Source organism: Panulirus ornatus, chromosome 69 (genome assembly GCF_036320965.1).
Source record: "Panulirus ornatus isolate Po-2019 chromosome 69, ASM3632096v1, whole genome shotgun sequence".
Taxonomy (NCBI): Eukaryota; Metazoa; Arthropoda; class Malacostraca; order Decapoda; family Palinuridae; genus Panulirus; species Panulirus ornatus.
The window spans coordinates 16926788-16938952 of NC_092292.1; the positions used below are offsets into that span (position 1 = coordinate 16926788).

The following is a 12165-nucleotide window of genomic DNA, read 5'->3' on the forward strand; positions in this document are numbered from 1 at the left end:
GATCTTTCCAATGTCTTCTAATAGATACATCTTTCTCCATTTATATAGTTTCAGGATTTAGTATATCATTACTGTCCTCCAGTACATAACCCTCTTCGCAGATCACCAGGTTTTCTGTCCAAATGACATTGCTCCCGTACACCACCCACGTACAGCTCCCCCACTGACTGAACTGACAAGAAATCATCCCTCTCCCACTTACAGGCAGCAGGTATGGTGGTGACAATTCCCTTCCATCATGGTTGTCCTGCGTCACACAGCTCTACCTCCCTCCCTCCCTCCCATCTCACGCCCTGGGCCTCTCTCTCTCTCTCTCTCTCTCTCTCTCTCTCTCTCTCTCTCTCTCTCTCTCTCTCTCTCTCTCTCTCTCGTGTGTCACCGCATCCATAACAGTATTAAACTCTCACACTGACAGGAGACAAACGGTGATATATATATATATATATTTTTCCACTCTCTTTTTTTCTATTTCCTACTGTTCACTCCAGTCGCCACTTACCCCAAAACAAAACCTCGCTACTTACATTACACGGAAAAAGAAAACGTTGACAGTATTTGAAGGCCGTTCGTGACCCACAATATACTAAAAGTTATCAGTGTTCTTTATATCTGTTACACAGTGTTATCTGACTATTTGTATTGCTCCTTTCCTCGTAATGCTTAGGCGTGTGCATATGAGTATATATACATGCATGTATGTATATATGTATGTATATTTGTATATATGTAAGTATGTGTGTATGTATAATGAAAGTGAGAACAAGGCACAAGGCGTTTAGTCACTTTCTACAAATCGCTATCATTTGGCAATTACACATTCGCTAATACCATGCTAATCATCAGAAACTAGATGATTAACAAGGTAATTAATCATCAGCATTAGCATATATGTTAACCCTAACGCCACACACACACACACACACACACACACGCACAGAGGGAAAGCCACCACAAGCAGTTACGTCTGGTGATATGGACACCTCCCTTCTATAGGGCCTATCTCCACACACGAACAAGTTAACGGATCTGAAACACAGCAATGCTTACCGTAAGGAAGACAGTGTGTCTGATCTGGTTTCGTATATACGCTGTGAGGGGCTGACGTTCAACTGGCCACTTGGTTGGCTATCTGGGGTTTCGAGACCTGACAACTGCCAGGGTCGTTAAAGCTGTCAAACACCAAAGTATAACCAGTAATCACGACCTAACCTCTCATTCAAAATAAGTTTTAGACCATTCACGTTGCCACTACGTATCTGGAGTCCCTGTGTCGTAAGAATCTTGACGATTCATTGTGTTTATTTAGTCGTTTTGTGCCTTAGTGTGATGTGAAACAGCGGTGGACCGTAGTTATCCACAGCTGCGTAGTTTGTCTCGATGGTTCTTTCCTCCTACTTGACTTATTTCAGTGTTCGTCGAGGCGAATCTCAAGCCATCCGTCGTCTATATCTCTCTCTCTCAATAGACTTTGATGATAGGGAATGATAGAGAGGTTGATATCACGCAGCGATACGAAATACAAAGCCAAGACGGCGAGAGGACATCATTGTGCCTTTCATACTCACTAAACACACACACACACACACACACACACACACACACACTGCACTGGTGGATAAAAAGAAGGCATTCCCAGCCTGGGCCCACGGCCGTATATCCTCACTAGAGCAATTGCGGTGGTATGTCAGGAATATGCGAGGGAGGTGGGAATTTCCCTGGCTTCCCTCTTCCACACGGCCTCTCTATTTCGCTGTTTCTACCCCAAAGGTTATGATACAACACGCCTTTATTACGCCAGTATGGTCGATTTAGGTAAAAAGACTCGCTTAACTTTATTCATTCTTGATTGTATCTTGTTACTTATATTAACAAAGATGTTAAAATTTTTGCTTTGATGATTTAAAAAAGAACTTTTGTTGAGATGATGAGTTGAACACAGCATTCTTAAGTGCCTATTCGATTGTTCAACTTTGTTTCTGTGTTTATGATAGTAATCCTTCCCGTTTTGAGATACTGTTTGATAAGTATGATATCGTCAATGTTGACTAGATAGTTTACTAAAGGGGTGGGTGTGTGGGTGTGTGGGTGTGGTGCGTCAGTGATGATTTATGCTCTAGCTTAATGGGATTTAAGCCTGTGGGGGGAGAATTTACCTACCATCTAGATGGGATTTACTCACGTGGGGATTTATACTTCAGATCACTGGATTTAGTTCCAAGGAATATATATCTCAGTAGTGGGATTTATGCATAAGGGATGTATTTTTCACCTTACTAGGATTTACACACTTTACCCTAAGGAGAAAATGGTATGTATTCTTCTTCCTTACATATGTGGATATTACTCCTCGTAAGGGTCTGTTTCTGTCATTTGCATCTTGGGGTTCTCTCTCTCTCTCTCTCTCTCTCTCTCTCTCTCTCTCTCTCTCTCTCTCTCTCTCTCTCTCTCTCTCTCTCTCTCTCTCTCTCTCTCTCTCTCTCTGGGCAACTCTCACATAAATACGATACAACGGAGTAATTATTCCCCTTTTGTGTGAGAGAGATGCGAATAACACATGCATTAGGCGAGCAGTAACAGCATCCTCGCTCAAGGCAGGAACCTGTAAATCAAGGAGGGTAATGGAGAAGGGTCGTTCTTTCCTTACGTAAACGAGATAAGAACAATTTACAGTAAGAGGGTATGTAAATGTGAACAATTTACCCGAGTGCATGAGGGAGGGTTATGTGTCTCTCCCTCCCCCTCCACACACACACACACACACACACACACACACAGTGTCTTGAACGCTAAATGTCTCCGTAAAATTCGGACGGACTTAAAGACGCCATACAAGGCAGGAGTGAAGCTGATTGCATGGCATGACAGTGCTATACCTTGCAAGAATATGATAGTAATAATTTCATGGTGTAAAAATAGTATGTAATCCCTGGGGATAGGGGAGAAAGAATACTTCCCACGTATTCCCTGCGTGTCGTAAAAGGCGACTAAAAGGGGAGGTGGGAGCTGGGGGGAGCTGGAAATCCTTCCTTCCCTTTTTTTTAATTTTCTAAAAGAAGGAACAGAGAATGGGGCCAAGTGAGGTTATTCCCTCTAAGTCTCAGTCTTCTGTCCTTAGTGCTACCTCGCTGACGCGGGAAATGGCGAATATGTATGAAAACACAGTTTGTATCAAGCGATGCTATACCTCTAGAACACCAATGAAACGATGCTGAACGAGTCTGATAACTGTGTACGTCTATCATTGGAGGATAGTTTGTACGTCTATCATTGGAGGATAGTTTGTACGTCTATCATTGGAGGATAGTTTGTACGTCTATCATTGGAGGATAGTTTGTAAATTTGTGATTATTTTTTTTTTTTTTTGTGTGTGTGTGTGTGTGTGTTCATCTTTGATCTCACTGCAGGCTCCGGGAGGTGGGCTGAGAGGAGAGTACCCAGGTTCAGTTGAACTTCTGGTAAGTCTCCTTCCATCATACTTCCTAAGATGGAGTTCCTCTCTCTCTCTCTCTCTCTCTCTCTCTCTCTCTCTCTCTCTCTCTCTCTCTCTCTCTCTCTCTCTCTCTCTCTCTCTCTCTCTCTCTCTCTCTCTCTCTCTACCGACCCGTGCACAGTACGTGAACTTGTACTTCAGCCATTGACGTCGCCAACTGAGCATTATATTGACCGTAACCCCTCTCATCATCACGGTAGAGAGGAAAAGATCAATAAGGCTGACAACCTAAACAGTTCGAGTCGTGGATCGACTCAAAGACGCCACTGCATCAAAAGGAGGTTTAAGTCCCCCCCTTTTAGTTCTCCTCAATAATCAGCTGGGATCCCTCATTCGAGAGGGCTGAGAGACCATCCTAGTCCCAACGCATCCCTCCCAAGTCCCAACGTATCTCATTCTGGTCTCACCGTGTCCCACCCTCGCCCCGACGTGTCCCATCCTAGTCTCACCGTGTCCCACCCTCGCCCCGACGTGTCCCATCCTAGTCCCATCGTGTCCCACCCTCGTCCCGACGTGTCCCATCCTAGTCCCACCGTGTCCCACCCTCGTCCCGACGTGTCCCACCCTCGTCCCACCGTGTCCCACCCTCGTCCCGACGTGTCCCACCCTCGTCCCGACGCGTCCCACCATCGTCCCTACGTGTCCCGCCCGAGTCCCTACGTGTCCCACCCTCCGGGACTACCCGTGGGGAGATCCCTAGATGGGTCATCATCCATCCCTCGCCTGGCAGGACTCACCTGTAAGGACCCCAATACCTATGATCACCAATTAGCATTTAACACCTCGCCTTTCTCCTCACCCAACAGGGGCGTGTTTAACCAGCTGGGGGGGGATGTGTGGACGTTTACAAGGCAATAACGACCCTTACGGACGAGTCGTATAGAGGTGAGACTCCTCTACTCGGGGGGAGAAATCATGGGAGGCGAAAATGACCCCTACAGACGAGTCACAGGGACCATACTCCCGTGCGTCGCGCTACGGCCTCCTGAAGAGGACGGACGATGGTCGCCCTCACTTAGGTAGCATACAGACACACACACACACACACACGCACACGAGAGAGAGAGAGAGAGAGAGAGAGAGAGAGAGAGAGAGAGAGAGAGAGAGAGAGAGAGAGAGAGAGAGAGAGAGAGAGAGAGAGAGAGAGAGTTTAGAAAGTAATTACTCTTGTGTGTAACTTACAAAAGCTTTCACTTGACTGCAAGCTTTTCTATGCCCAAGTGTTGTATCCTTAATTACTTAATTACTTAATTGCTGAAGTGATCGTTGAAGGACTGTAGTAATGAGTCTGCTGAATTGTCTCTAAAGGTTAAGAACAAGGACACCTGATTTCTTTTTTCATCTTTCTATTTTCCTTGATGATGTGCATGATATGGTAAGGGTAATGATAGATTCAGAATTTTCCTTTTGTCATTAGAAACTTTATTTGTTTGCGAAATAACCATATATGTTATTTACATCAACAATAAACAACTCTTTTTCGACATATTTATTCATTTTATTCATTTTTTTTATTTCTTCACCATCGTGAATGGTCTCTTCCCGAAGAGACTCATACACCACCTCTTTCACAATCGTTCTAAAAAGCATTATGGCGGACAGAAGAGTGATCCTGTCTCTCTCTCAGGGAGAGACAGGATCCTAAATGAGCTTAGTACATTCCCAGGGGTTGGCAGGGAGCCTTAAAGGAGCTTTGAACCTCTCCTGGGAAGGCAGGAGCTTATATATATATATATATATATATATATATATATATATATATATATATATATATATATATATATATATATATATATATATATATATATATATATATATATATACATATATATATATAAGCCTAGTTTCAGGTCCTCCTCTTCCAGCAAGACGAGAACCTAAAAGTGAGTTTAGCATCCTGAAACGAGGACTTTGTGAGCTATCTGGCGAGTCCTTCTCGTGGATACACACGGTAGATCGAGTGGAGGAGTGGAAAAAAAAAACACCATCTCACTCTCAACTTCCTGTGGAAATAACGTAAACAGGGGAGTCGACCAGGCATTCCTAGTTACGTTTCTACGAAGAGATATTAATCAGGAGCAGCACAGGTGAGGGGCATTCAGAGGAGTCTGGCTGGACAAGTCTACTGGTGAGTCTCCTCGAAGAGGAAAGGGTTTGTAAACATTCGGAGCTTAATGCAGACCACCAACGGAAGTTCGGAGATCTCTCTCAGTCTTTCGGTGAAGTTGAGGGAGATGCTGCATTGACAGGAGTTTACGTGAGACGTTGCCCTCCACAGACAGGGTGCTCTATGTGAGTTTCCTGTCTCCCTTATGGATTAAAGTGAGGGCTGTAAACGGCTATAAAGCTAGTTAGAATATCCTCTGGACAACGAGGTAACTAAAGACAATAATTGATTGAGTTCGAGTGAGATTCTGCGTCGGTAGTGAGGCTTCTTGCAGAGTGAGGGACGTCGCAACAGGACACTGAGGGGCGGAGGTGGGGAAAGGAGGTTTAGAAAGTGAGGAAGGATATCTTTAGGACATATTAAGTGTGTTTTAGAAGGACCCTTAGCGGTTGTGCTGAGGTATTAGGAAGTAGGAAAGAGAAGAGGAGGAGGAGGGAATTGGTTTAGGGCCCAGAAAACAGGTAACAGCAAAGAGCTAAAAGAAATAAGATTGAGGATGAATAATGTGATGAAGGAGATCAAGAAATTCAAAGACGATCGTAGGGAAGAGATGGGGGTCCTGGAAGGAGACGAGACGATGAAACTAAAGATCTGGAGACGATAAGAAAATAGAAGAGATAAGTGACAGAAAAGGAAGCTAAGGACGTAGAAATTAAAGGGAGAATACAGTGTTATAAGAGACAATTTGCAGTTGGGTCATTTCTCTACGTTCCACGTGTCCTGGGACGTCAAGGGAATGTGGGTAGTAAGACCAAGGCTGTACCTTTGGCCCTGGAGAAATATTTGTAGTGGGGGTATGAAGGGGGGGGAAGGAATGTGACCTAACCTCTGACGCCCCTGGTCAAGTTATATGACCTTATTCATTGATTCCTGGAACGTCGTGAGGTCATACTTATGTATTTTTTCATCCACGAGTGAATGCGATTTTGAGGTTCGTTTGTCCTTTGAGAACGAGAAAGTTTTGAGAACAAGTGAATATGCGGACCAAGTTACGTCGAATTACAAGACGCAAAGTTTTATCTTAACATTTTGATTACATTACAATCCGATGATATCTAAAAGAAAGTCTAAATAATAGTTTTTCTTTTCTAAGAAAATATACAATCTGTATGCGTAGGTACTGTATTGATTTAAGATTTTCGTTTGATTTGTTGGTCAGTTATGAAAAGAAAGAAAGAAAAATATTGCTTTCTTTCACTTGGTTAGTGTCAGCTTACTCAAGCTTGAGACTCGGACAACGTAAGTAAAAGCTTAGCTTCAGTGGGCCAAGGAGAGATACCTCACTGCTATACCTAGGAAGCCACTTGTATAAATCTTTCCTTCACGTATCAGCCATTCCCAGGGATGAGCTTCTTTCCTCCCTTCCTATAGTGATCATTCTCACCGTTGGACGTTGTGAGGGATAGAAATATATTCTTTTCTTTCTTTATACCTCACTGTAGACCTGCCACAGAACCAGGCTAAGAGGCCCCTCACCGTGTGCTGGCTAGTAGTGTCCTCCTCATACATGAGGTTAGGTTAGTGAGAGTCAAGGGGAGGAGGGAGGACTTGTCTGTTCGTCCACCACAGTCACTGGAGGAGGAAGGAGAGGAGGTCCAATAGTCTCCTCCTACAATAGTCTTCGTAGGTCAAAAAACCAAACTTTTTTTTGCCACACACAGTTGATTTTGGATTACAATATTGTTAATGTCTTTTTCTTATTTTTTTTGATTATCTTTGGAACTGAGGAAAAAGAATACATGATAAAATAGGAGGCAGGTAACCTTCAAACACACAAACGAACCTCCATCAAATTTCATATACATTTCTTTTTCTTTGTTTTAAACCTGAAGTTTTATGTTCTTTGAGAAATATCACTGATTTCTCAAATTTTCCAAAACCAGTATATATTTATATTTATATATTCTTACAAGCAATATCAAAAACTTAGTCTAATTTTTTATATATATATATTTATATATCTATGTATATATGTAAAAAATTTACACAACAATCTTGTACATCTGTTAGAAAAATTATGTGGGTTTTATTTTTCTTTTTATGTTCATCTCTGTATTCTGTTAGGCTGGATTCTCAGCCTTCAGCACCACCATGCACTCGTATGAAACCTGTCATGCACCCCTATTATGAAACCTATTAAATCACGTGTCATTCATGCTTACTGTGGCACGTGTCATGCATCCATGACACTTGACATGCCATGCACTCAATGACCTCTGCCATGAATTTATGGTATCTGCCATGACACGTATCCTATATAACAACCTCCCATGCCATGCACACATGGCACCTGTCATGTCATATATTCATGATGCCAGCCATTCATACACTCATCATGCCATCTGCTTCCCACATCATGACAACAGCCATATATTCAGGGCACATGTCATGTGCTCATGACGCCTTGTCATCCATGCATGACACTTGTCATAGACTTCCATCATATTTCTGACTGCCTGCACCTCATGTGTGCCACTCTGTGCACGGGAAAAAAACACACACACACAGTCGTCCTGCCTTTGTCGATGACAACCATTTTTCATTTTTGAATTACATTTCTTGTAACAAACTTTTGATTATCATAGATCAGTTCCTCCGCTTACTTTGAGAAATAACGGAGCTCAACTACAAGCAGACTGTGCAGTCTTATTTATGATATATATATATATATATCATAAGTGTTTGTGTGTTTGCGTGTGTGTGTGTGTGTGCTTGTATGTGCGTGTGTGTCTGTTATAAAATGATCAGTACTGCACTAGTCACTATCTATAGATGACACTGGATTACCTCACAGATACTGCTATATATATCAAAAAAACAATGTGCATTATGCATTATTACAGGAAGCTGCAGAGGTTCTTTGCCTGCTATATAAATCACCACGTCCCTCTTATGACAAGTACTTAGAGCAAAATACTATATGTTTCCTATGTACATTATTTGATTATGGGTCTAGTTTTTCGTAAAGTTTTACACATTTCCAAAAAGAGCTCGAAAAGCACTCGCAAAAAGGGGGAGGAGGGAGGGAAGAGGAATGAAAAAACAAAACCCATAGGTCGGTTAACTAAACGTACAGACAGCTAATGAGAAAGTTTAAGGTGTGGTGCCAAATCAGGCTAACTAGATATACAATATCCACACACTACAAAATGAACACCAAGACAAGGCAAAATAATTCCTGTGGATATAATCAACACGTCCAATTAGTATCTGAACTGAAATTACCAGTGAAAAGAAAATACGTCCATCAAAACCACTGAATTATGAAAAGACGCTGGAACATTTTTTCCATCATGTTTTTTTGAAGTATCAAGATTTAGTATTCTTTTTTTAACCTAGTTATCACCATTGGTCCACACATAGTGTAAGTTGCTGCTGCCGCTGCTGCTAATGTCTATTCATATGTACAATATAACTTGTGTGGCTGAGTCTCAGTCTCGGGAGACGTTAAAAACAATGTACAGTGTATTATCACCCCAAGTCGATATAGATCAACAGCAGAATCTATATGTGTTTATAACAGAGAAAGTCACCATTGTCGTAGTCTTCTTTTTTGTTTCTATGCTTCACAATGTGAGTGAGAGAAAGAGAGTTAAATGCGTCACACAAAGGCTTCAATAGACTCTCGAAGGAGTGTTGTAACAACCGTCTGGCGTTTATGAACTCGCTACGAACATTATTAATATTACCGCCTAAGTAGCACAAATGAGAGTGATTCAAAATAAGCGCATTTTATTCCCAACATGTATGTACAACTGGACAATTAATAGCTATGGCAAGGGAAACCTTGGGAAAGGGAAGGGGGGGAGGAAAAATTAAGGAAAAATAGCTATGTTTCCTCGGAGCTAAAGTATGAACTGTTCACGACAACAGTGAGTGAGGGAGGGAAAAAATAATAGAGGAAGCAAGTTTGGCTTCGCCGCTCAAGCCTTAACAACAAGAAACATGATGGTTGATGAAGAATGATGCAAGGGAGAACAAAGATGAGATTTCTTGAATTGGTGAGTTTTTCGTCCGAGAGAAGTGTGTGCGTTTGAGGGAGGGAGGAAGGAGAGTAGGAGAGCAGGTAGGTCACGACCCCTTAGTGTTGGTCAGGGAGCTCAAGGAGGCTCCAACACCTCCCTGAAGACCCTTTCGCTGCTCCTCCTCTCTTCCTCCGGGTCGCTAGGACCCCTTCTTCGTTCGCAGCTCCTGGGTAAGGAGTGCTGTGCAGGATGTCGCCTTCCGAAGGTCTCTCGTCCTGAGATTGTCTCTGACGCTGTTGTTGACGCGTACCTACTCTCCTCTTGCTCGGAGGAGCTCTCGTGTGAGGTGTGCCGTCTGGCCCCGTGTTGCCTGTGGCTTCCTGAGTAGGGGCCGCTCAAATCCCTGACCTCTCGCTCATACGGCCTCCGAGTCGCCGAATGCCTCGGGTCTCTCTGCTGAGACGAGTCTCTCCTGCGTCTGCTCTCGGAGATCTCCCGGGAGGAGAGTCTCTCCCTCGGTCTCCTATGTTGGCCCTCCGTGTGCCCGCTCGGTGGGTGGTGGGCCCCTCGCCTTCTCCTGGGTGGAATATCGTCATCTGACTTTCTGTGTCGTTCACCCTCGTCGTGAGAATCCTCTGGACGTATGTTATTATCACAGCCTCTTCCTCTGACCTCCCCACAGAAGGTCTGTAACTGTATTTGATCGCTGTAGCTCTCGTAAGGTATCCTCTCTTCTCTCGTATCGAGTGGCATGGCCTGCAGGGGAACGAAGCTCCTCTCCGCGTCACATTTGGTCTGTTGATGCAGTGAGTGCAGGAGAGGGAGTGGCGTGGAGCAGTACCCGGTTATGGTGTCTTCTGGACCCGTACTTTCTATCACAGTATCGACCACACGATGGCTCTTGGCTCGATGTCTTGGAGTGACATCGATGTCATCAGAACCTCTTCTGCGGTCTTGGCTACTTCCTTGTTTTCTCCGATTCGTGTATTTCGGCTGACAGGCTCGATCTTCGACTCTAGGGTAGTGTCTCCCTTCTATCAGCGAATCTAAGTTCGTCTTGGCCTCTAGATGCTCTTGCGATCTCGACCTCTGCCGTTGTTTTCTCTTCCTCGGAGTACCTGGCACGTCCCCCTTCATGCTTTTCAATCTCACCTCCTCCACTTGTCTGTCTCTGTTTAGCCTCGCTAACCTCTGTCTCTGCATTTCGATTCTCTCTTCCCTCCGCCTACCACCGGTCGCCCGGGCGTCAGCGACGTGCGGAGTGTGTTTCCTTGCATCATACAGTTCCACGACGTCTTCCGTCGTGTCTCCGACGAGTTCCCCTAAAGATCTCCTCTCCCATCTCTCCTTGGGTCCTTGCTGCCGCGCCGGAACCTCATGTTGGGGTATCTTCGAGAGCTGGCGGAGGAGTTCGTCCCGCTGGCACTCAGCTTGCCGAAGTCGTGCCCTGAGTTGCCTCTCTGAGTCTTGCCACAGTCGCCACAGGTCGGCCTTCGTCACGTGACGCAGATGGTCGGAGTTGACCATCTCACAGCCTGCTGAAGGAAAGGAAGGATTTAGTTTAATACCTGGTAAGAATGTGGAAATGATGACTATGATCACACTAGGCCAGTCTAAACAAACCACAGCGATATGTTATGTATGAGTTTCATGTATGTAATATTCGTGATGATCACAGTAATGGCCATCTATACATCGAACGCCTTTGATGATAATCTAGAAGGATAATGATCCAAGATGAGTTATACAGCACCTACAATAAGTAAAATATCGTGTTGGTATATGAAGTTATCTGGGAGGAGGATGCAAAATAATCTTTTCATTCTCGTTTGAGGTTAGGTATTCTTCAGTCACCCCTCTCGATACTCATAGCGATGGATTCTGGTCATACCTCTGGGTTGTGATACTGATATTCTCAGAAAAGTAACGTAATCGTCTGCTTCATAGTTATTTATCACACATACTTTATGTCCTACAGGATATGAGGCTTTGGGCCAAGAGTCGAGACGTACATTAAGAAGGTGCCCTCGCCTTCCTAGGCATATCACCTCACACCAGAAGACTAGAGCAGCTTGGGACTACGTAGCTACCTGAGATTGATACATACCACAAGAGCCACCCACTGGCTGGCTGATAACGTACCAGGAGAGAGAGCCACCACCAGCTGCAGAGACCCAGAGGACCTGAGCGCTGCCTGCTGCGACAGTGGGACTAGACGCACGCCCTCGTAGCTTATTTCCCCCGACGCTTCTCCAGCGATGGCCTCCATGTCCTCTAGAGACCTAGTGCTCCAGACGGCGTCGTCGGATGTCTCCGAGGGATGCATGACACCCGGAGAAGGGACTGCCGAAGGCGTGGTCGTAGTCGAAGCGAGGGAGAGGAGAGGTGAATGATAGGGTTTGGGATACTCCCTCTGTGTCGGAGGCCATTGGCTGTTTCGGTGATAACGGGGTAGGTAGGTTCCCCCAGAGTGCTCTCCCTAATGCTGGACGCCCCACTGCAGGGGAAACAACTGCCCTCGTTGGTCTTGCGTGCCTGCCGGA

General features: G+C 44.5%; 1 protein-coding gene across 2 annotated transcripts; it reads right to left on the reverse strand.

The window, feature by feature from the left end:
• Positions 1 to 8343: 8343 nt before the first annotated feature.
• LOC139747573 (uncharacterized) lies at positions 8344 to 11968 on the reverse strand. Of its 2 annotated transcripts, none has more exons than XM_071660008.1 (2): positions 11765 to 11968; positions 8344 to 11157 (listed from the first exon to the last, which is right to left on the reverse strand). In XM_071660008.1, exons 1-2 carry the CDS (start codon positions 11946 to 11948, stop codon positions 9758 to 9760), a joined length of 1584 nt encoding a protein of 527 aa, XP_071516109.1. In that variant the 5' UTR covers positions 11949 to 11968; the 3' UTR covers positions 8344 to 9757. The 2 variants fall into 2 exon arrangements, with proteins under 2 accessions (XP_071516109.1, XP_071516108.1); XM_071660007.1 differs by having other exon boundaries at positions 8344 to 11160.
• Between the last annotated feature and the right edge of the window lie 197 nt (positions 11969 to 12165).